Genomic DNA, 25,097 nt, shown 5'->3' on the forward strand with positions numbered 1-25,097 from the left:
GGACTACAACCAGATGTCATGGATTAAGGGTGAAAGATGAAAAGTTTAAAGGGGAACATGAGGATAAAGAACTTCACTCAAAGGTTTGTGAGAATGTAGAACGAGCTGCCAGCTCAAGTGGTGCATGCGAGGTCAATTTCAACGTTTAAGAGAAGTTTGGATAGGTACATGAATGGTAGGGGTATGGAGGGTTGTAGTCCCAGTGCAGGACGATGGGAGTGGACAGTTTAAATGGTCCGGCATGGACTAGATGGGCTGAAAGGACAGTACTTTTCTATGACTTTATACAAACCCCATTTCCAGAAAAGTTGGGATAGTTTCCAAAATGCAATAAAAACAAAAATCTGTGATATGTTAATTCACGTGAACCTTTATTTAACTGACAAAAGTACAAAGAAAAGATTTTCAATAGTTTTACTGACTAACTTAATTGTATTTATAAACATACACAAATTTAGAATTTGATGGCTGCAACACACTCAACAAAAGTTGGGACAGAGGCATGTTTACCATTGTGTTACATCACCTTTCCTTTTAATAACACTTTTTAATCGTTTTGGAACTGAGGATACTAATTGTAGTAGATTTCCAATTGGAAATTTTGTCCATTCTTGCTTGACATAAGACTTCAGCTGCTCAACAGTCCGTGGTCTCCGTTGTCTGATTCTCCTCTTCACGATGCGCCATACATTTTCAATAGGAGATAGATCTGGACTGGCAGCAGGCCAGTCAAGCACACGCACTCTGTGTCTACAAAGCCACACTGTTGTAGCCCGTGCAGAATGTGGCCTGGCATTGTCCTGCTGAAATAAGCATGGACGTCCCGGGAAGAGATGTCGCCTTGATGGCAATATATGTCTCTCCAGTATCCTAATATACGCCTCAGAGTCAATGGTACCTTCACATACATGCAACTCACCCATGCCGTGGGCACTGATGCACCCCCATACCATCACAGATGCTGGCTTTTGCACCTTTCGCTAATAACAATCTGGATGGTCGTTTTCATCTCTGGCACGGAGAACTCGACGCCCGTTTTTTCCAAAAACTAGCTGAAATGTGGACTCATCTGAGCACAGCACACAGTTCCACAGTCTTTCGGTCCATCTGAGATGAGCTCGGGCCCAGAGAACTCGCCGGCGTTTCTGCATAGAGTTGATGTACAGCTTCCTCCTTGCGTAATACAGTTTCAAGTTGCATTTCTGGATGCAGCGACAGACTGTGTTGAGTGATGATGGCTTTCCGAAGTACTCCCCAGCCCAGGTGGCTATAATTGTCACAGTAGCATGACGGTTTCTTAGGCAGTGCCGCCTGAGGGCTCGAAGATCACGCGCATTCAACAGTGGTTTCCGACTTTGCCCTTTATGCACTGAGATGTCTCTGAATTCTCTGAATCTTTTCACAATATTATGTACTGTAGATGTTGAAAGACCTAAATTCTCTGCATCTTGCGTTGAGAAATGTTCCTTTTGAACTGACTAACAATTCTCTCACGAATTTTGGTACAAAGGGGTGAGCCATGACCCATCCTTGCTTGCAAAGACTGAGCCTTTGATGGACGCTACTTTTATACCCAGTCATGATACCTCACCTGCTACCAATTAGCCTGCTTAATGTGGAGTCTTCCAAACCAGTGTTACTTGAATATTCTGTGCACTTTCCAATCTTAATTGAACTCTGTCCCAACTTCAGTTGAGTGTGTTGCAGCCATCAAATTCTAAATTTGTGTATATTTACAAAATACAATTAAGTTGGTCAGTAAAATTATTGAAAATCTTTTGTTTGTAATTTTCTCAGTTAAATAAAGGTTCACGAGAATCACAGATTTTTGTTTTTATTGCATTTTGGAAAATATCCCGACTTTTCTGGAAATGGGGTTTGTAAATAGTTGCCTCTTTTTTGTAAAGATTGCTTGATTAATAATTATTGAAGCAATTTTAATGTGATGTTTAATCTAACAACCAAAAGAGTGATAACAGACATCTCATATTTTGTCAACTTTTATAAGTGTACTTAATTGAGATTTTGATAAATGAGTGGGAACAATGATGCAAGAAGAATACAATTACGGTTAGAATAAATCAATAGTTATTCAAAAGCAATTTTTTTTTTTTACCTGTACATCTATATACTTTAAACCTTTGCAATTATTGACACCCTCTAATGTGTCTAGTTGACAGTTTCGGAGTATTAGTGACTTCAGTCTCGGACACTGTGAAAGGGTGTTCAGGCTACAACCAGGCAAATCTTGAAGAGTAACAGTTGTAACCTACATTAGAGAAAAATGTTTCATTATATAGAAAACTATCTGGTATCAAACGTGCTCTTAGATCGTTTCCAAAGTTTCCAAATGGCTTAATTATTTGTTTGTTTATTCATACTAGTTACATCTAAAATTAAAAATGAAATCCTACTTCTCAAGTTTTTTGTCAGCTAGCTGTATAAACACTTTCAAAAGCTGAAGAATAAACCTATTTCACAAATACAACTTTTCAAATGGCAATGATATAATGGCAGAATTATCATGAACTTGTTAAAGCTTTATTATTTTTAAAGAAAATAATGAACAAAAAAAGCTATAGGATTTCACTATGAAATATTCTGCAGAGCAAAAATTTACTGAATAAACTACAAGTGATAAACATTTCAATTTCTTCAATATTACATTTGAACAGCATATGTTAAAAATTGAACTATCGATTATTTTCGAACAACTTTTAGGTTAAAGAAATTCATATATTCATACATAATCTGAGGCTTTCTAAAACCCAACAAATCAAATTCATGACAAAAGGACTATTTTATTATTAAGGTTTCAGTTAAGAAATATCAATATATACTGGTCTAATAATACATTACATTATAACGTCCTCCACTTTGATGAGTTATGGGATATTATACAGCATTTAATTGTTGTGATTCTAATGAACCACAATTTGCTGATAGTAGCGAGTTTTAGGAGGATATATTTATTAGTATATCAGTTCTTCATTTCTGGAAACAGACACAGTATGCATCCCTTAACAGTGTTGATGTGCAGAGGAATCCAAATCCACCGCTCCCTGACAGTGGCTGCACAGGTTGACAGGGTGGTAAAGAAGGTATATGGCATGTCTGCCTTTATTACTCGAAGAACTGAGTTCAAGAGTTGAGAAGTTATGCTGCAACCTTATAAGACTTCAGACAGGCCATATCTGGATTATGCATTCAACCCTAGGCACCCCATTACAAGAAGTATGTTGAGGGTACAGCCAAGGTTTAAAACGATGCAGCCTGGATTAGAAGGCATAGATAGATAGATAGATTCAACTTTATTGTCATTGTGCCAAGTACAGATACAAGCCAATGAAATGCATTTAGCATCTGACCAGAAATGCAAAGAATAGTATTACTTACAAAATAACTGCGAATAAAAAAAGTGCTACAGCACACAAATATAAAAGTACTGAGACAGTACAATACGGATGCAATACTGCTTAGCGCTGTGATGAGAGGTTCAGCAGCGTCAAAGCCTCAGGGAAGAAGCTCTTCCTGTGCCTGCTGGTGTGGGAGCGGAGGCTCCTATAGCACCTACCGGATGGGAGGAGAGTAAAAAGTCCATGGTTAGGGTGAGATGCATCCCTGATAATGCTTTTCGCCCTGCCCAGGCAGAGTTTATGGTAGATGTTCTTAATGGCGGGCAATTGGGTGCCGATAATCTGCCGGGCAGTTTTCACCACACGCTGGAGGGTTTTGCAGTCCGATACGGGACAATTGTCATACCACACTGAGATGCAGTTGGTGAGTATGCTCTCAATGGTACAGCGGTAAAAGTCCGCCAGTAACCTGGGACAGAGGTGGGCTTTCTTCATGTTCCACAGGAAATAAAGGTGCTGTTGCGCCTTTTTGATCGGGATGGAGGAGTTCAGGGACCAGATGAGATCCTCGGAAATGTGGACACCAAGGAATTTGAAGCTTGATACACGCTCCACTACAGCTCCATTGATGTAGATGGGGACGTGAGTGTGGCTCCTGGCATGCCTGAAGTCCACAATGATCTCCTTGGTCTTCTGGGTGTTAAGGGCCAGATTGTTGTCGGCACACCACGCAACCAGGTGCTGGACCTCGTCCTTGTAGGCCGTCTCATCATCCCCTCTCATCAGACCAACACCGTGGTGTCGTCTGCAAACTTGATTATGGAGTTAGAACCATGTACAGGAACGCAGTCATAGATGAAAAGGGAGAACAGAAGAGGGCTCAGCACGCAGCCTTGAGGCACACCGGTGTTCAGGGTGAGAGTGGAGGAGAGGTTGCCTAACTTAACTGATTGGGGTCTGTTAGTCAGAAAGTCCAAGGTCCAATTGCAGAGGGATACGCTGATACCAAGCTGGCGAAGTTTGGTGATCAGCTTGGAGGGGATCATAGTATTGAATGCCGAACTAAAGTCAATGAACAGCATTCTGACATAAGAGTTAGGGCTGACTGGGTGGGTGTTATGTCCAGGTATGTGCTATAAGGAGTGGTTGGACAATTTGATTGTCTTCTCTAGAGCTGCAGAGGCTGACGGGAGATCTGATAGAGGCTAATAAAATTATGAGAGGCATAGGTAAGTTAGACAGCTGGTATCTTTTTCCTGGTGTTGAACTGTCTAATACCAAAGGCATGCATGTAAGATGAGACAGGATAATTTCATAGGAAATGATCAGGGGAGGTTGCTTTTAAGAATTGGTAGGGGCTTGGGACGTGCTGCCAGAGGCGGTGGTGAAGGTACTTGAGAGGTGTTCAGTAAACAGCACATAAATGCGCAGCAAATAGAAGGTTATAGATATGAAAGGAAGGATTAGTTTAGCTGGATATTTGATTACTAATTAGTTCAGCACAACACTGTAGACCAAAGTGCCTGCTGTACTGTTCTATGTTCTCAACAGCGCTTGCGTTAACATAAATCAATAGCCTTGAATCATCATCTGAGGCCTGACATGGTCACTCTATCAGAAAGCTCAAAACAGGTGGTCATGGTAGAACTGGCAGTTCCTTACAAAAAACAAATTGAGAAGTCGTCTGAATGCAAGAAAGCCAAATACCAGGAGCTGGTAGAGCAGTGCCAGAGACAGGGGTGGAGAGCACGATGTGAGCCTGTAGAGGTTCTGCTGACTGCTCACTGTACAGAATCTACTCTCTCCTTGGCATTACGGAGGCCATCAGAACCATTGCAGAGGATGCTGAGCGAGCCTCCACATGGGTATGGATCAAGAGGTATGACGCATGGACCAATGTTTCTGGGATTGATCCGGCCTGATCATCCTGGCTGGATCACCTGGGAGAGAGTGTCTGATGTTAAAAGAGGCAAAGCACCTGATGACCCCAAGTTACATCACTGATGATATGTGTGTCCCAGCGCATCCTAGGATGTATCTCAGCATCAGAAACTGTTGACTTGTGAAAGATACTCATGGGGACCTATGGTTCAATCACAAGTATGTGAGTGAGCAAACTTCATTTCCACAAGTTAGGCCTCACTGCCTAACCTCATAAAACTACAAACACTCACATACATGCCTACACTCCTCTCACAGTGGAAGTCAAAATCAGCCCCTCTCTGGCCACTGATGCATTAGGAACACCAGTGATTGTCTCTATTCCATTAGTCAAAACTTCAACTGTTTCTCCATCAGCTTACAAAAGCAAACAGACAGATCACAGACAACTGCTGCCACTGCCGGCTTCTTAAAGCACAGGCATTCATAGATTACACTTTCATCCTCGGAGACCTCTTACAATTTTCTCCTCAAAGGTTCAAAGTAAATTCATTACTTAAGTATGCATTTGTCACTATATATTACATTGAGATTCATTTCCTTGAAGATATTTATGGGAAAAAAGAAATACAATAGAATTTACAAAAAAAAAGGGGCATAACGAAGACCGATAAGCAACCAATGTGCAAAAGAGGACAAACTGTGCAAGCAAAAAAAATTACTGAGGACAGGAGTAGAGATTTCTTTAAAGCAGAGGTTCCCAACTTGGGGCTATGGACCCCTTGGTTAAAGGTAAGGGTCCATGGCATAAAAAAGTTGGGAACCCCTGCTTTAAAGTAAGTCTGCAGGTCATAGAATTAATTCAGAGCAGTAGTGATTGAAGTTATCCACGCCAGTTCAGAAGTCCGATGGTTGCAGGGTGATAACTGTTCCTGAACCTGATAGTGTTGAACTTAAGGCTTTTGTATCTGCGGCTCAATGGTAGATGGCCTAGCCACTCTCTGCTGAGAGCTGTATTAAGACAGTTGTCTGACTGATATTTGGGATAGTACTGAGAGTGGCCTGAGCCTGAGGAAATATCAGGATTTATCTGAAGAGCACCAGAGCAAACATTAAGATAACAACTGAAGAGTTTGCCACTTTCAGCCATGCATTCAGTACAATAAAGTAAGGCATCCGTTAGTCTTGCGGGACCTTGGATCTGCGCCTGGAAAGTCTTCACTCTCCAGGGCGTAGGCCTGGGCAAGGTTGTATGGAAGACTGGCAGTTGCCCATGCTGCAAGTCTCCCCTCTCCACGACGCTGATGTTGTCCAGGGGCATTAGGACCCATACAGCTTGGCACCAGTGTCGTCGCAGAGCAACGTGTGGTTAAGTGCCTTGCTCAAGGACACAACACGCTACCTCGGCTTGGGCTCGAACTCACGACCTTCAGATCGCTAGTCGAACACCTTAACCACTTGGCCACATGCCCACACAAATTCAGTACAATAGGCATAAGGATACTTGAGAGTCAACAGATTTTGTTTTTACTCTTCAGATTATTATTCCTTGGAAATGACTGTAGGAAATCCACATATGGATGTAACATTATAGCGGAATGTGATAATTCAGGATTAGATGTGATCATTTTTACCGATAGATAGTCTGTCAGAACATGGAACAGTGCAACACAAACAGGCCCTTCAACCCACAATGTCTGTACAGACCATGAGGGCAAATTAGACTAAGTCTCTTCTACCTGCACCTGATCCCTTCATTCTCTGCTCTGACAGTGAGTCAACATGAATTTACTACCTTAATTTTTCACTCAGTGCAGAGGCTGAATATGTTCAAGCATACTTGTCATTCAACAATAAGTATGAATACAGCCAAATGAAACAGCGTTCCTCCACGGACAAAGTGCAAAACAAGGTGCAAGGCGGGAGGAGAAGATGGCAGCGTGCCGCGTGTGCGCAGTTCTCCCGTGAAAAATGATGTCGTATCTGTTAAATATGGGCTGTGGGCAATTCTGATTTGATGGAGAATGGACGTGAAATCACAGAGGAACATCTGAAATGCCCGTCCGCTGCTGTCGTTACTGCATGTCGGGAATCTTTCGGAGGGTAGGCCTCAAAATCCCTGGCCTTGCCTGCTTTTGGCGACCGAGAAAGAGTTCGAATTGCTCCGACAGAGATGGTGCTCGGTACTCGGTGTCGGAGAGCTGATCAGAGCTCGAAGTTTTCGGATGACTCAGAGTCGGATTGTGGTCGGCATGGCAGGGGGGGTTTTTCTTCCCTCTCCCGTCTGCGTGAGATGTGGGACATTTGAGAAACCTTGTACTTTTTACTGTGCTCACGGCCTTTCTTCATCAAGTTATGGTATTGTGCACTGTTGTAACTACATGTATAATTATGTGGTTTTGTCAGTTCTTTCAGTCTTGGTTTGTCCTGTTTTTGTGATATCACACCAGAGGAAATAATGTATCATTTCTTAATGCATGCATTACTAAATGACAATAAAACGGGACCACGTGTCTTCATAATCTAAAACACAGCACCAACAGTCATACATAGTACATATAGTTATTATAGCAGAAAAACATACAGTCACACAAACAACAATATAGCCAAGTCTCTGTGTGGCAGGGACTGTATATTGATGGTGCATGGGGGTGTTGTCCTGGAACCACGTTTCTGGAAGAACAAGCACACAGCAGTTCCTCATCACGTGTGAATGCAGCTGCAGATGAACACAATCCACCTTAATGTGTTATACAGCAATATGTTAATATTAAAAGTAAAGTAAAACCAGAAGTTAATTTCACCAAAAGTTCAACTTGAAAGCACTTGTCAACCAAGTAGCATGTGGCAAAATGAGACTGGCAAATCGCATGTATAAAATATTTATAATAATTCAGCATTTTCAAAGTCAACCAACAATAGAATAAACACATACTTGTTGAAGTGAGGTCCAAACACCCGAGTGCAATATTGTTTCAGGACTCAGCACAGGCAGTCTGCTAACAGGATTATTCCGAAGTTTCACTTGTTGCTTCACTTTCTTTTTCTTGTTTTCATTGAAAATTTTGGACCAAGGAATGCATGTTTTCATCCAATGTAATCTCTTTTGCTCAAGGTGATCAGGAAGAGCAAGCCCTCTGGTGAAAGTGTTCTGTAAACTAACATCCATGTTTTCAATTAGTTCATCAGCAGCAATCTGAGCTTCATTTTGTAGCTTATCTTCATTATTATTTAATACTGATTGACTATCACCAGATAGTTTACCAGGGAATGTGTCTCCAACTGCATAAGGAATAACTTCTTGCAGTATGTTATTTTGGGGTACTATGACATTGGATTCAATAGTAAGAGTATTCACTGTTTCACTTTTCACTATCTCTTCAGCTGGTAGTTTCTTTTCCATTTTTGCATCTGAAGCTCTTTCAGCTGTACACTGACCTTCAGTTTTACTGGGATTTATGAGAGAGTTGTCCTGTGCATTAGAAGGCAAACACATATTTTCATTCATATGAACATACACATTATCATTGTCTTTGAAGGTTTCATTCTCCTTCATGCTGGAATTAGCAGTAACTTCTTCGAGTAGCTGCAGCACAACTTTCTTCTCAGTTTTTTCCTCTGTTTGTTCAATGCACTCGTTCTTTTTTTCTTTTAGCAACTTTTCTTCTGCTTCCTTTTGTTCTTCTTCCCTTTTCTTTTTTTGTAGTTCTTTTTGTTTCTCCTCTTCTTGTAGATTTTTCACTCTCATTTGTTTCTCCTTTTCTAACCTCTGTCGCTCCTGCTCCTTTTTCTTTTCGTACTCAATCCGTCTTTGTTTCTGCTCCTCCCTTTGCAGCCGTACAGCCTCTTCCTGCTTTTTTCTTTCCTCCTGTTCAACTCGGCTCTGTTCTTCTAGTTTTTTTTTAATTTTCTCTTCAAAGTCTTTCCTTTCTTGAGCCATCTTGAGCTGGAGGTCTTTTCTTCTCTTCCTTTCATCCCGTTTCTCCTTCAGTATTGGAGAATACTTTTTAAGTGTTAAAAATGTCCGAAATCTTGCCTGAATACTAGTTGCTGCTCTGTAACGCAGCTCTTCCACTCGTTTCCTCTCTTTGTCCTGCTGCTCTTCAAAGATTCTTCGCTCTTCATCCAGTTTCATTTGCAGTGATTGTATGAGTGCCTAGAAATTCAAAACATCAAACAAATATTCACGTTTGTAAAAATACAACTTGAACCAATTGAAACAATGGGGTAAATGAAACAAAAATGTGAAGCTGAGGTCAAAGACAAATAATGGCTGAAAGGCAAAAAAAGACTCAAGGGATCACGTCATCTACTCCAGCTCCTATTCCTTACATTTTAATCCAGTACTGGATGAGATACTTCACTGCATTTAAATTGGGATCATGATAGAAAGAACTAAATGAACCATATTTGCTCCCTTCTTACTTACAAAGATTCAAACATTCCTCACCTCATGACGTTTTAACTCTTTTGCCAAAGTCTCCTGGTTCTGTTTGATTTTCTTTTCCAGTTTAGCCCGCTGTTCCTATGTAAAATACACAAAACTGTAATGTACTACGTATTAGGTAGATAATAGATTGCATACCATGATTAAGTAATAATACTCTTACAGTGTTAAAGAAAAGATACTTGCAACCACAGTCAGCTGAAAATACCAAAGAGGTAAAGGATTTTACATCCTCGGATTACATCAGAATCAGGTTTATTATCACCTGCATGTGTCGTGAAATTTGTTAATACACAGAAATTTGTTACATCACAGAAAACGGTGCTTATCTCATTTACGTCACTTCTTGCAACAATATCAAGGAATGGATAGTGCACTGAAAATAGCAATCCCAATAAGGGTCACTTAAAATATTTCCAAAATATTAAACACCCATCAAAGGCCACCCCTCAGTATGGGGCTTTGGCCTGTGGCCTACTCTTTCTTTTGGAGAATTTTCCCTCACTGCAAAATGAGGAGTATTGGACTGAAAGATTAATTCTATTTCTCCATTCCTTTCTCCCAGTTTCTCCAACATATCTTTTCTGATGGCAAGATGTTCCACCACAGAGATTTTGATATGCTTCATTTTTTTCTCTTAGGCACGACTTTACCTCTTTCCTTTAGCCTTGAATTTATCATGGGCCTCTATTTCTCAGTCTTCTATTCTAATCTTTTTTCTACCTATTCCTCATCTTCTATTTCAATAACACAACACAAAATGCTGGAGGAACTCAGCAGGCCAGGGAGCCCTTATGGGGGAAAAAAAAGTCAACATTTCAGGCCAAGACCCTTCATCAGGACTGGAAAGGAAGAGGAGAAGTCAGATTTAGAAAGTAGGGGGAGGGGAGGAAGAAGCACAAGGTGGCAGGTGATAGGTGAAACTGGGAAAAGGAGAGGGGTGAAGTAAAGAGTTGGGAAGTTGATTGGTGAAAGAGATAAAGGGGTGGAGAAGGGAAGGATCTGATATGAGGGGACAGTAGATCATGGAAGAAAGGGAAAGGGGAGGAGCACCAGAGAGAGGTGATGGGCAGGTAAGGAGATGAGGTGAGAGGGAAACAGGGATAGGGAACGGTGAAGTGGGGGGGGGGTGCAATTACCAGAAGTTCAAGAGATCGAAGTTCATGTCATCAAGTTTAGGCTACGATGTTCATGCCATCAGGCTACCCAGATGAAATAAAAGATGTTGCTCTTCCAACTTTAGTATGGCCTCACCACAGCAGTAGAGGAAGCCATGGACTGACAAGTCAGAATGTTAATAGGAAGTAGAATAGAAATGGGTAGCCACTGGGAGATCCTGCTTTATCTGGCAGACAGAGCAACAGTGCTCGGTGCAGCGGTATCCCAATCTACGTTGCATCTCACCGATATACAGAAGCACCAAATATAGTAGACTCACAGGTAAAGTGTCACCTCACCTGGAAGGACATTTGGGGCCCTGAATAGTAGTGAGCGAGGTGGTGTAGGGGCAGGTGTGGCACTTGTTCCACTTGTAAGGATAAGTACCAGAAGGGAGATCAGTGATGGGGAGGGACATGGATAAAGGAGTTACATAGGAAGTGATCCCTGCAGAAAGCAGGAAGTGGTGGGAAGAAAAGATGTGTTTGGTGGTGAGTTCCTGCTGGAAATGGTAAAAATTAAGGAGAATGATGTGCTGGACACAGAGGCTAGTGGGGTGGTAGGTGAGGACAAGAGCAACCCTATCCCTGGTGTGACGGCAGGACGATGGCGTGAGGGCAGATGCGTGCAAAATGGAAGAGATGCGGGTGAGGGCAGCATTGATGGTGGAGGAAGGGAAGCCTCTTTCTTTGAAGGAGGAGGACACTTCAGTATTTCTGGAATGAAAAGCCTCATCCTGAGAGCAGATGTGGTGGATACGTAACTGAGAGAAGGAGTTGGCATTTTCGCAAGTGAAAGGGTGGGAAGAGGTATAGTCAAGAGGGCCGTGGGAATCAGTGGGTTTATGCCAAATAGCTATGAGAGTCAGTGGGGTTATATTTCATCAGGCACTATTTCAATAGATCACTTTCCATAATTTTAGTACCTTCGGTGAGATTCAAACACCATCACATCGTTTCCTCAACATTCTTTTCAGCATTCTGGATGGACTTATTCCTCTAAATTTCCCTGATATGAACTTCCATCTCCATCAATCGCACCCCTTCTCAGAACACTGTGTTATGCAAAAACCTGTCTTTTTACCTATATATACAGATGTGAACACAGGAATTAGCAGCAAAACAAAGACATTTATAAAATTATGGCTGATGTGATTGTAATTTAGCTATGTCGTGGTACATCTTGGTAACAACAACATAGCTAGGAAAGGGAACAAGGTCCTGAAGAGGCTTCGCAGTGGTAGAGACCCGGCATGGATGAGAGCTGGGATCAGGGTCTCGGCCCGAAATGTCGACTGTACCTCTTCCTAGAGATGCTGCCTGGCCTGCTGCGTTCACCAGCAACTTTGATGTGTGTTGCTTCAAGGTCCTGAAGAGCAAACTTAGGGAATTCCGAGGGAAACTAAAAAGCAGGACCTCAAGGACAAAATCTCTGCAATGCTGCTTGTGTAATGTGCAGGGACAGCAAGAGTAGGATGATACGGCAATTGAATGTGTGGCTGAAGAACTGGTGCAGGGGGCAGATTTGTGGATCATTGCGATCTCTTTTGGGGAAGTTATGATCTGCACAAAAGGGCCAGATTACATCTGAACTTGCGAGAGACTAACATCCTCGCAGGCAGGTTTGTTGGAGCTGTTAAGGAGGGCTTAAATTAAATTGGCAGAGGGATGGGATACGGTGATAGAGCGGTTCGGGTAAAGGTAGATGCAATGTATATAGAGTCAATGAGGAGGAATAGGCAGCAGATAGGGTATAAATGCAGTCAGTTGAAGGACTTGAAATGTGTTTAATGCGGGAAGTATCACGAAAAAGGGTGATTCACTTGGATCACTAAGTGGAACTACGACGTGATGGCATTACAGAGATTTGGATGTCACAAGCACAGGAATGGTTACTGGATGTTCTAGAGTTTATTTCAAAAGGGACAGGAACAAGGACGTAAAAGAGGTGAGGGAGTATCAGTGCTAAGCATGGCTATTATGACAGTTGCAGAAAGAGAGAACATTCTGGAAGGATCATCTACTAAGTCAATGCGGATAGAAGTCAGAAACAGAAAAGGAGCAATCATTCTACTGGAAGTATTCTATAGGATGCCCAATACCAACAAGGGCACTGAGAGCAGATTAGTAGGCAGATTTTGGAAAAGTGCACAAATTACAGGGTTGTTGTCATGGGTGACTTCCCTAATATTCAATGGTACCTCCTTAGTGCAAAAGGTTTAGATAAGGCAGAATTTGTAAGGTGTGTTCAGGAAGGACTCCTGACACAATGTGTGGACAAGGCAACTAGAGGAGAGGCCATGAACCTGGTCAGCTAACAGATTTCTCAGCGTGCAAGCATTTCAGAGACAGCAACCACAATTCCTTGATCTTTAGCATTGCTTTGAACATTGATAGGAGCAGACTGGGTCTGCTTGACTTGACAAGTACTTGACTGGGTGAGGGGATATTATAATGCTATTAGGCAGGAACTTGGGAACTGAAAACAGACGTCCTCAAGGAAATGTACCTCATGAAAACAAAACCCCAAATAACAACTTCATCACTGAATCTGCCTGTGTTGCCAACTTCTGGGAACCTTGAACTTGTACACTAAGGTTCCTTACCTTCATAAGTTATCATGTGTTATGTGTACTGAATGTGCTCTACACCCTGGTTCGGAGAAACCTTGTCTCATTTCTATATATATTGTATAGTTAAATATGTTATACACATGAATATAGTTAAATGACAATAAACTTGACTTGACTTTTTTCATCAATACTCGCTAAACCCTACCAGTCTCTGTTTATATTCTATTGTTATTAATCTCCCCAAAGTGCCTTGCCTCACATTAATCAGGATAGATTCTATCTGTCATTGCTCTGTCCATCTTACTAAATGATCAAAAGCATCTTTGTAGTCTTCAACTGGCCTCTTCACTGCAAACAACACTACTGATTTATCCTCAGCAGATACTGCCTCAGCTGCTATGTGTGTGGTTCTGATAATACTTACCTGCCTCTCTACTGTTAGTTTCTCTAGTTTTTCTTCAAATTGTTTCTGCCTACTCTTAGCTCGCTCCTCTTCCTCCTCCACTTGCTTCTTCTCTTTTTCTCTCTGGTCCATTAGCTCTGCCAGCTTGGTTTTCTGTAGTCTTTTTTCTTCAGCTTCCCATTGCTGCAGTGTCAGATGGCAGCACTCCTCCACTTCTTTGCATTTGGAAGTTATAAAATCTTCATTATCTGAAGAAAATAAAACAAATCTGTGTCTGTCTACTTCGTGTGTTTTCGTTCACAGTTTTACTTTAAACTTCAAGCTAGTCCATCCTATAGCCAATTATTTTGAGGCCAAGTTTCCAGTATGACAGAGTAATTTAATTTCTATTAACTTATCATTGAATGCTTAGATTCACATCATTAATTAACACTTTCATTTATAAGTCTTCAATTACGTTGTCTCATGTTCTTACCAACTTCTCAATGGAACATTTTTTTTTACAATTAAGAAAATACTGGAAATACAAGAAATCCATCAAAGAAACTAATATACTGGAAAGATATTGCAGGTTTAGGTGTAAACGAAAATAACAGATTATCAGTTCATGAAGCCAAGATAATAGGAATTAATAAATAAACGTTGAGTATAAAGTGCTGAAGTAGTCACACTTGTCACAAAAGAAATTAATCCCAAATTTAAAAAAAAAGTTTTTTTAAGCTGCAGAGGATAAAAACAAAACTAATAGGTAAAAGGTTCTTTGGGCGAGGCAATAAATAAAGCATGTGTTCTGCCTCTGTGATAATTTCACGTCATCGGTCCCCAATCATCTGTCCTTTTATAAACGTGAGACAAAAAACTAATATTGTTACAAGCTCCTGGTACATTTAGTTTTACAGAAGTGTTCTCTCAAAGCTTTGCACTTGAGACGACAGTTTAAAATTCAACACAAAGGATCTTGATTAATGCTTCCCTTCATATATTGTATAGTTTACCACTACAGCAATATTGTAGGCTTTCATAAATAAAATAGGCCGTGGTCAGCATGGTTTCTTCAAGGGAAATCCTGCCTGACAAATCTGTTGGAATCCTTTAAAGAAATAACAAGCAGGATAGACAAAGGAAAATTGGCCGATGTTGTGTACTTGGATTTTCAGAAGGCCTTTGACTAGATGCCATACGTGAGACTGCTTAACAAACTATGAGTCTATGGTATTACAGAAAAAATTCAAGCATGGATAAAGCAGTGGCTGATTGGCAAGAGGCAGGGCGGGAATAAAGGGAGCCTTTTCAAGCTGGCTGCCGGTGACTAGTGGTGTTCCACAGGGGTCTGTGTTGGGACAGATCCTTTTTACGTTATATGTCAATGATTTGGATGATGGAATTGATGGTTTTGTTGCGACTTTTGCAGATGATATGAAGAAAGGTAGAGGGCAGGTAGTTCTGAGGAAGTAGAGAGGCTGCAGAAGGATTTACACAGATTAGGATCATTGACAAAGAAATAGCAGATGGAGTACAGTGTCGGGAAGTGTTTGGTCATGTACTTTGGTAGAAGAAATGAAAGCATTGACTATTTTCTAAATAGAAAGAATATACAGAAAAACTGAGAATATACAGAAAAACAAGGGACTTGGGAGTGCTTGTGCAGGGTTCTCTAAAGGTTAATTTGCAGATTGAGTCTGTGATGAGGAAGGCAATGCAATGTTAGCTTCATTTCAGGAGGACTTGAATAGAAAAGCAAGGATATAATGTTGAGACTTTATAAAGAACTGGTGAGGCCTCACTTGGAGTATTGTGAGTAGTTTGGGCCCCTTATCTTAGAAAGTATGTGTGGAAACTGGAGAGGGTTCAAAGGAGGTTCCTGAAAATGATTCCCGGATTGAATGGCTTCTCATATGAAGAATATTTAATGGCCCTGGGCCTGTATTTGCTAGAATTCAAAGGAATGAGGAGTGACTATATTGAAACCAGTGGATGTGATGAGGAAGTTTCCTATGGTGGGAGAGTCTAAGACCAGAGGAGACAGTCTCAGAATAGTGATGCATCCTTTTAGAATGGAGATTAGGAGGAATTTCTTTAGCCAGAGAGTGGTGAATCTGTGGAATTATTTGCCACAGACAGCTGTGGAGGCTTTATGTATATTTAAGGCAGAAGTTGATAGATTCTTAATTGGTCCCGGCATGAAGAGATATGGGGAGAAGGCTGGAGATTGGGACTGAGATGGCGGAGCGTACTTGATAGGCCAAATGGCCTAATCTGCTCCTATATCCTATTGTCTTATGGTCTTAAAATGGCAGAGGCATTTTAAGTGTAAGGAAATCTATAACAACTCCTTTACTGTCCTCCAAACACAGAACATAAAGCCTGGTAAAAGAACTTCATGTAATTACATCATCTTGTCAGACCAGCCTCTTAAAGGGAACCCCAACTAATGTCAGTGGTAGTGAATTATGCATGGTTCCATCCATTACATTAGCCTACACAGGTGCCCCCAGAATTTACTTAAACCGCTATTGTGAGCCTGCCTGGAGCTCAGATGAGCTACCCGGTTCGGGTCCTATGTTCTATGGGTGGAGTAACAGCAAGTGCCTCTGGCTCATCCAGAAGTGTGCTGACACACCCATGGTCACGTTGTGACAGCAGGGCATGGTAGCAGAATCCTCCAAATCTTGGCAGCCCGGCTTAAGGCGAGCTACCGAAATGCATTCAGGTTTACCCCCTCTTTATCTATGCCAGAAATCTTTTCTCTCTATTCCAAAATGAGGAACAGGACGTTGGTGTGCATCATGGCGGACAAAAACAAACGAGGCGGAATAAAGTCAACAGGAACGCTGTATGGGAGGTAGGAATAAGTGCAAAGGAATTGAATTTACTGACGAGGGCGGAATGCTGTTGAGAGGCCGACCAGGTGGTTGAAGTGTTGGGGATAAAATCACCTGGCACTCGTAACAGCTGCCTATATACCAACTCAGCTGTGGATGACTGCAGGTCCTCTTTCAGAGCTGTTCTGAGACCCAGCAGGCCCCACGGTAGATGATTATGCCGACACTCATCCGTCAGGGAAGCCCTCAGAGCAGCCTTTAAGAAGCAGTGAAATCCTCACAAAGGCCATTGGACTCCAGGTATGTGATGTAGCCTACTGCCAAGGTTCTGGACCCTTGCAGCCCATAGATCTGATGTGAATTGGGGACCAATCAGAGGAAATATCAGATAGGGTGCCAAATTGAGAGACGCAGGTGCTGATGAACACCCGAGCCACGTCTGCGGCCCTCATCGATGTGAGATGGGGCGACATCTGGCCACCTTGTGGTGTGGTCCAACATGTTAAGGAGGTGCCTGAAACCACAGGAGGGGGTAAGAGAACCAACCAGGTCCACGTTGACATGGACCAACTGTGGCTAAGGGATCTCAAAAGATGCCAATGGTGCCTGAATATGACCGTTAATTTTTGCCCACTGGCACTCAACATGCTCCTCTCCAATCATGCACGTCCTTTCTAAGGCCATGCCACGCAAACTTTGGTGCAACCAGTCTATGAGGCTTTCTAGCCTGGATGCAAAAAGCCATGAATAGAGTTAAAAATAGTACACCTCCAGTCTGCGGTGAGGGCGACCAGTTGAGACATCACACAGGAGAGAAACCCTAGCTTCCCTGAACTTAATGCCAGCCAACCACAGGTCGGTGACTTCTGTTCGGTAAGTTTGGACCTCTGGATCAGCAGCTTGGTTGGCTGCCATGCCAGCCTAGTCAACCCCTATGTGTACGGCCTCAACAGCTGGCCATGAGTGGCAGTCAATCACAAAAGTATTTTTCCCCTTGATGTGTTGTACCTCAGTTGTGAACTCTGATATGTATGTCTGGTGGTGTTGCTGCCATGCAGACCAAGGGTCTGATATTTTGACTATCGCATACACGAGGTTTTTGTGGTCAACGAACACTGAAAATACGACCCCCTAGAAGAAAAGAAAAATGGCGGACAGCCAGTTAGAGGCCGAGAACCTCGCGGCCAAATTCGCATTAGTTCCTTTCAGGTGGACAAAACGGTGACAAAAATTCACCGTACCTAAAAACTCTTGTAGTTTTTTAGTAGTGAGAAATCCATAAGGTTTTGCACCTTCTGTGGAGATGCAATGACCGAGAAATTCAATGGTTGACAACCCAAACTGGCATTTAGCAGGATTAATAATCAAACCATGTCGGCTTAAGCACTTGAAAAGGGTGCAGTGTGCATGCTCGGATTTGGATGCACCGGTGACAATTATGGTATCCAGGTAAACAAAAAAAAAATCTAAGTCTTTTAATACAGAGTTGGAAAGTCCATGCTGTACTTTTCAGCCCAAACGGCATGCACAGAAACTCAAAGAGGCCAAATGGGGTTATCACAGCCATTTTGGGAATGTCCTCCGAGCATACTGGCATTGATGGCAGCCCCTAACTAAGGAACTTTAGAAAAAATTAACTTTCCCACTAGATGTGCAAAAAAGTCTTGGATATGTGGGACTGGGTAACGATCGGGGATGGTAACCTCATTAAGACGTCAATAATCATCACACGGGGAGTAACCAACATCCGGCTTAGGGATCATATGGAGGGGTGAAGTCCAGGAGCTATTCGACCTGCATACAATGCCGATCCTTTCCATGTTGACAAACTCAGCCTTGTGGTTGCCAGCTTTTCTGGGTCGAGTCTATGCCCGTGGGCATGAGCTCGTGGACCAGTTGTGGAAATGTGGTGCTTGACCCCATGTGTTGTAACTGTAGTTGATGGGGTCAAGCACCACATTTCCACAACTGGTCCACTAGCTCATGCCCGCAGAGACCTTTACAGAGCTAATTTAGTTCCCTTACTGGATTTTATGAAGCAATTATTTTCTAGATGGAATCCTCTTACCCTTTCGTTAGTTGGTCAAATTCATGCAGTTAAAATGATGATCTTATCAAAATTTTTATATGTATTTCAAAATATTCCTTTTTTTTAAACGAAGAAGTTTTTTGATCAGGTTGACTCCATTATTTCAACTTCCGTTTGGAAAAATAAAAGGCCAAGAATTGGAAAATGTCATTTACAAAATTTAAAAAAGGATGGATGTCTTGCTTTGTCTAATTTAAGAACGTATTATTGGGCGGTTAATACACGTTATGCGTGTTCTTGGTTATATTGGACCGATAAAAATCAACGACCACCATGGGTTGATCTGGAATTGAAAGCTGTGAAACAATTTTACTTAAGTTCGTTATTAGGAGCTTCTTTACCCGTACAACTAGCCAAAATTTCTATTTTAAATATAAATCCTATGATTAAGCAGTCATTACGAATTTGGTACCAGTTTCGTAAGTTCTTTAATCTTAAAAAGATTTAACCTTCTTAGTTTAATTTATCAAAACTATTTATTTAAACCTTTTCTACCTTTTCTCTTTGGAGGAATAAAGGAATTTATTTCTTTATGGATCTGTTTCAAGAAAACCGATTGATGTCCTTTGAGACATTAGTAACTAAATACTCTCTTTCACACTCACACTTTTTGCAATATCTTCAGGTCAGACATTTTTTACAAGAATATTTAAGTAATTTTCCATATATACAAGATTCTGACCTGTTAGACATTATTTTAAAAATGAACCCTTTAGTGAAAGGTTTTATTAGGAAAACTTATAATTTACTATTACAACAGGATAATTATCCTTTACTTAAGATTAAGCAAGATTGGGAAAGAGAGCTTAACATGACCTTGATAACAGAGGATTGGTTGCAAATTTTGAAGTTGGTTAACTCTTCTTTGATTTGCGCCAGTCATTCTCTAATTCAATTTAAGAGTGTACATCGTTATTACTTCACAAAGGACAGACTGTCTAAAATATTTCCTAATGTTAATAGTCAGTGTGATAGATGTCACAGAGAGTGGTGAATCTGTGGAATTCTCTGCCACAGGAAACAGTTGAGGCCAGTTCATTGGCTATATTTAAGAGGGAGTTAGATATGGCCCTTGTGGCTAAAGGGATCGGGGGTATGGAGAGAAGGCAGGTACAGGGTTCTGAGTTGGATGATCAGCCATGATCATACTGAATGGCGGTGCAAGCTCGAAGGGCTGAATGGCCTACTCCTGCACCTATTTTCTATGTTTCTATGTAAAACTGAGATAGTTACATCGACACATATGTTTTGGTCGGGTTCTATATTGAAATAGTTTTGGAAATCGATTTTTTCTACAATTTCTAAAGCTTTAAAAATTAATTTACAACCTAATAAATTGACAGTTTTGTTTGGAATAATTCCTCAATATATTCATGGTATTTCTATATCAGACCAACATGTAATTGCATTTGTTACATTATTGGCTAGAAGGGCTATTTTATTAAAATGGAAAGATGCTTCTGCTCCCACTTTGATACAATGGTTCTCTCAGGTGGTGCTATGTCTTAGTTTGGAAAAAATTAGAAGTCAAACTTTTGATTCTCGATTTGACTTTGAGAAAAGGTGGGACTCTGTTGCCCGCTACTATCATTTGATTTGAGTTAATTAAGATGGTCTCCTTCTGATTCTTGGGTAAATGGATTTGGTTGGCGGAATGATGTCTTTTTTACGGAAGCTTGTATGGCGTATAGCTCCGGGTTTGTGCTCCAAATGGTTTTTTTTTTGTTTTTTTTGTTAGCAGGGTTTTTTTGTTTTAGTTAGCAGGTGGTCTTTTTTCCTTCTTTCTTTTTTCCAAAAAAAACCTTTAACATTTTTTTTATTATTATTATTGATGTAATGTTTAGCTTGGTTAATAGTTTGACTCATTATATATATTGATATATTGACTTGATTATTTTAATGTATTTTTTGTTGTTGATTTTCAATAATAATTAATAAAAAGATTTAAAAATGAAAATGAAAGAAGTGTCGCCCTGAAAGGATGTCCATAATGAACAGTAGACGACCCTGGCAGCTGGAACCCACAGTGTTCACAGAATTCTGATGTCCCTATATAGCTGCACAGTCGAAGCTGCAAGGCACTTCCTAGCATTTGTACCAAAGCGAGCATGGCAAAAATAACAGACCCGCTGTGTTGATTTCGCAGCCACAGTCGTGCCCGTGTTGGAGGCCCTGCAGACTGGGCTTAGTGAGGTGGGGAAAGAAAGAGGAATTATGCATTGCTGCCTGGTTGAGCGTAGACTATCAGCCATTTTATCAAGCTCCCTGTAGTCTTTCACAGGTGTATTAGCGAGGGCTATGCAAACTTAATCAGACATTTGCTGCGTGAAGAGCTCTTTAAAAATAAAACAAGGATGGTGATTTCCCAGGAGAGACAACATGCGATCCATTAGCTATGGCGGTCCTAGCACGCAAGGCTGCTGGACCAGACAATATTCCTGGCAGAGTGCTTAGAGGATGTGCAGACCAGCTAGCTGAGATTCTCACTAACATCTTCAACATCTCCCTGAGCAGCGCCGTCGTTCCTACGTGCTTCAAGGCTGCCACCACTGTCCCCGTGCCGAAGAAGTCTTCAGTGTCCTGCCTCAACGACTACCGTTCCGTCACACTCACATCCATCATCATAAAGTGTTTCGAGAGGATCGTCATGAGGCACATCAAGACCCTGCTGCCCCCCCTCACTGGATCCCCTGCAGTTCGCATACCGTCCCAACCGTTCAACAGACGACTCCATGGACCGAGATGGTTATGGACTTTAGGAGGACACAGAACGACCACTCTCTGCTGAACATTGACAACTCCTCTGTAGAGATCGTTAAGAGCACCAAATTTCTTGGTGTTGACCTGGTGAAGAATCTTACCTGGTCCCTCAACACCAGCTCCATAGCAAAGAAAGCCCAGCAGCGTCTCTACCTTCCACGAAGGCTGAGAAAAGTCCATCTCACACCCCCCATCCTCACCACATTCTACAAAGGTTGTACTGAGAGCATCCTGAGCAGCTGCATCACTGCCTGGTTCGGAAATTGCACCATCTTGGATCACAAGACCCTGCAGTGGATAGTGAGGTCAGCTGAGAAGATTATTGGGGTCTCTCTTCCGGCCATTAGAGACATTTACACCACACACTGCATCCGTAAAGCAAACAGCATTATGAAGGACCCCACACACCCCTCATATAAACTCTTCTCCCTCCTGCCATCTGGCAAAAGGCACCGAAGTATTCGGGCTCTCACGACCTGACTATGTAGCAGTTTCTTCCCCCAAGCCATCAGACTCCTCAATACCCAGAGCCTACACTGCCACCAACCTACTGCCCTCTAATGTGCCTATTGTCTTGTTTATTATTTATTGTAATGCCTGCACCGTTTTGTGCACTTTATGCAGTCCTGCGTAGGTCTGTAGTCTAGTGTAGTTTTGTGTTGTTTTTTTATGTAGTTCAGTGTAGTTTTTGCATTGTTCATGTAGCACCATGGTCCTGAAACAGACTGTCTCGTTTTTACTGTGTACTGTACCAGCAGTTATGGTCGAAATGACAATAAAAAGTGACTTGACTTGACTTAATCTCCCAGGCCGGGCAAGGACAGCAACTGCTTGGCACGCTCAGACACCTATAATCTAAGTGTCTGTAAAAGATGAGTTTTCAGTGACCAGTATTTACCATGTTCAGCTGGGTATTCAAGCAGACTCACCACTCTTGCTGCCGTGGATCTGTTCAGCAATGCTACTACATCATAATATCTGGTGCCATCCGCTGATATTTCTCACAGTGCAAACCGGGTGTCAACCTGTACAAACCAAGCAATGGCATTTTGCTCCTAAAATTCCGTCAGTTTCAAAGCGACTGCATTGGCTGACATGTTGAGTAACTCTGGAATTGTCCTAAAGCATCAGGATCACCAACGCAGGTTTTCGTAAATAAAATGGCTTAGGCATTTTATGTTTAAAGGGAAACTGCCGCAACTCCTTTATTGTCCTCCAAACACAGAACATAAAACATGATGAAAAAAACTTCATGTAATTACATCATCAAGTCAGATCAGCCTAAAGTGAACCCCAATACACTGTCGGTTGTGAGTTATGCATATGTTTCCATCCATTACATTACCCTACAATACAAAATCAATTATAGCATGATACACAAAAAAATACCAATTTACCTGAAATTTCCTCATCCTCTAGAGGCTGATCAGTTTTCTTCACTTGAACATCAGCGTCTATGTTCTTTTGAAGTTCCATGTCTTTTTTTTGTTCTTCCTCTTCTATTTGGGCTAATATCTAGAGAAAACAATTAAAAGCTATATATTTTCCAGTATTTACTTTACATTTAGAACACATTGGAGAAATCCCCGTCTTAAATTTCGAGAGATGATCTGGAGTCAGATGGGCTCTATGCAGAATTTTGAGTTGCAATGCTTTAGTTCCATTACAAACTGAAATCTTCTTTGCACTATCACCGATATCTTCCCATGTTTCAGCTGTAATTTCTACTCCCAATTGTTCCTCCCAGACCTTTCCCAGATGCTCAGCCTCTCCACAAGAACATTCCCTCAGGATGCTGTAAAAAGTACTAATAGAGACTTCACCCTTAGAACAAAACACCCTTTTTTCTATGTCAGAACTATAGAAATCAGTTAACAGTGATGTTTTTTCTCTGTATATAATCTCTTATCTGAAAGAAACGAAAAAGATCCTTGTTCGGTATGTTAAATTTCTGTACTATTTGACTAAAAGACATCATCGTTCCTTCATCAAACAAATCTCCTAGATGAAGAATACCCTTAGAAATCCGAAGTTTAAATTCAGAATCCATTATGCCAGACTGAAAATCTGGACTGCCGGTTATTGGAGTGAAGGGTGATATTTTCGCTGTGTTGCCCTCAATTTTCTGGATTTGTCCCAAACTTCAGGCCTACTGGAGTGATATTTGGGGTGAAATGGAAAAGATTCTGAAGATGGAGCTTGAGCTGGACCCAGTGTCTTTTCTCTTAGGCCTACCCAGCAGTCGTATTATTAATGCACATCAGAAAAAACTTTTTAACATCCTGACTTTTTGTGCGAGAAGAACACTTTACTTTGTTGGATATCCGATAAGGCCCCTGGACTTTTTGGTTGGCGTAAATTAATCATGGAATACATTCCTTTGGACTTTTTGACATGTATGGTACACTCAAAAACAAATAGTTTTCATAAAGCATGGCAACCTTTTCTGCAGTATGTAGATGTAAACCTGTCTGCTATACTAATAAGGGCTTTTGTATAGGATGTTGTGGTGATGTCTATATTTTGATGGAAGTGTTCTCATACCTGATATCTGTGAGGGGAAGAAATGTAAATGTAAGTGTATCTAGAAATTGAAAAGTTAGTTATGCTGAGCATGCATAAATAAATAAATAAATAAATAAATAAGCTATATATTTCATGTTTAGTCTGTTGTCATATCATACAATACAATATTAATCAAACTATGCAGATCTTAATATACTTTTTTTTGCAGTATAATCAAATCTCAGTTAAAAGCAGTTTGTACTGTGGGGATTCCTGACCCACTGCCAAAATTTCACACATTGTTGGAGATGTGTCTTAATCTGTCTTTTCAGCAGTTTCAAACCTCTTCTTAAATACAGTTCCTCTGTATTTTCAATTTTACCTTCAGTTGTCATCTGTAACAGCAGATACAACACACTGAATTCCCTATCACAAGGACACTATTTAGCTACTTCCAACATTTTCTTTTGTCTAGAATATATTCCTAAACTAGGATCTCACATATAACATATTCACCTATAAAACAGATTACATGGTGCCACATTTTATACAGTGTACACACTTGGCGGAAGAGTTACAATGATGAACTTTGCCACACAAATATCAGGCAAAGATATCTCCACAAAGATTATCTAAAGTAAACACCTTATCTAATGACATCACTGCTATCAAACCAACACCATCATTTTTGGAATGAACATTGATTAGAAAGTTCATTAAATCTCGCAAAACTATCCAACCAGATTATGGTTTAAAATCAGATGTATCACGAAAGTTGCATTGTTTTTGTTCCCAGTCCTCTGTGCACCTGATCCCAAATATGGACAGTGGGAACCAAAAACACACAATGTATGCTCAACAACCATTATCAAGATTTTCAATAGAACATACATGGTCAAGGCTGTTCTCAAGTTCACCTAAATGACAGCATAGATGAACAATATCTATGAAATCTCCTTCTGCATTATTTTAAGGTGCCATTCCGAAATAGGTCGCAGGCCAGACTTGGGAACCCAGATGACGCCAGTTCCCATTAAGGAAGCTACTTTGCCAATTATCCTTCAGGGCCACTATTCATGAATTCCATCTATCAAAATTCACAGA

General features: G+C 41.1%; 1 protein-coding gene across 4 annotated transcripts in view; it reads right to left on the minus strand.

Annotated features, from left to right (window-relative positions):
* The window catches only part of lrriq1 (leucine-rich repeats and IQ motif containing 1), a 172,877-nt gene that overhangs the window by 133,486 nt on the left and 14,294 nt on the right, over positions 1 to 25,097 (minus strand). For all 4 annotated transcript variants that reach the window (XM_072267486.1, XM_072267485.1, XM_072267488.1 and 1 more), the window contains 5 exons: positions 22,886 to 23,003; positions 13,839 to 14,065; positions 9,688 to 9,762; positions 8,173 to 9,393; positions 2,117 to 2,269 (listed from right to left, as the gene is read on the minus strand). In XM_072267486.1, the coding sequence (XP_072123587.1) occupies positions 2,117 to 2,269; positions 8,173 to 9,393; positions 9,688 to 9,762; positions 13,839 to 14,065; positions 22,886 to 23,003 (1,794 nt within the window). The remainder of the gene's footprint in view (positions 1 to 2,116; positions 2,270 to 8,172; positions 9,394 to 9,687; positions 9,763 to 13,838; positions 14,066 to 22,885; positions 23,004 to 25,097) is intronic.

Source organism: Mobula birostris, chromosome 9 (assembly GCF_030028105.1).
Source record: "Mobula birostris isolate sMobBir1 chromosome 9, sMobBir1.hap1, whole genome shotgun sequence".
NCBI lineage: Eukaryota > Metazoa > Chordata > Chondrichthyes > Myliobatiformes > Myliobatidae > Mobula > Mobula birostris.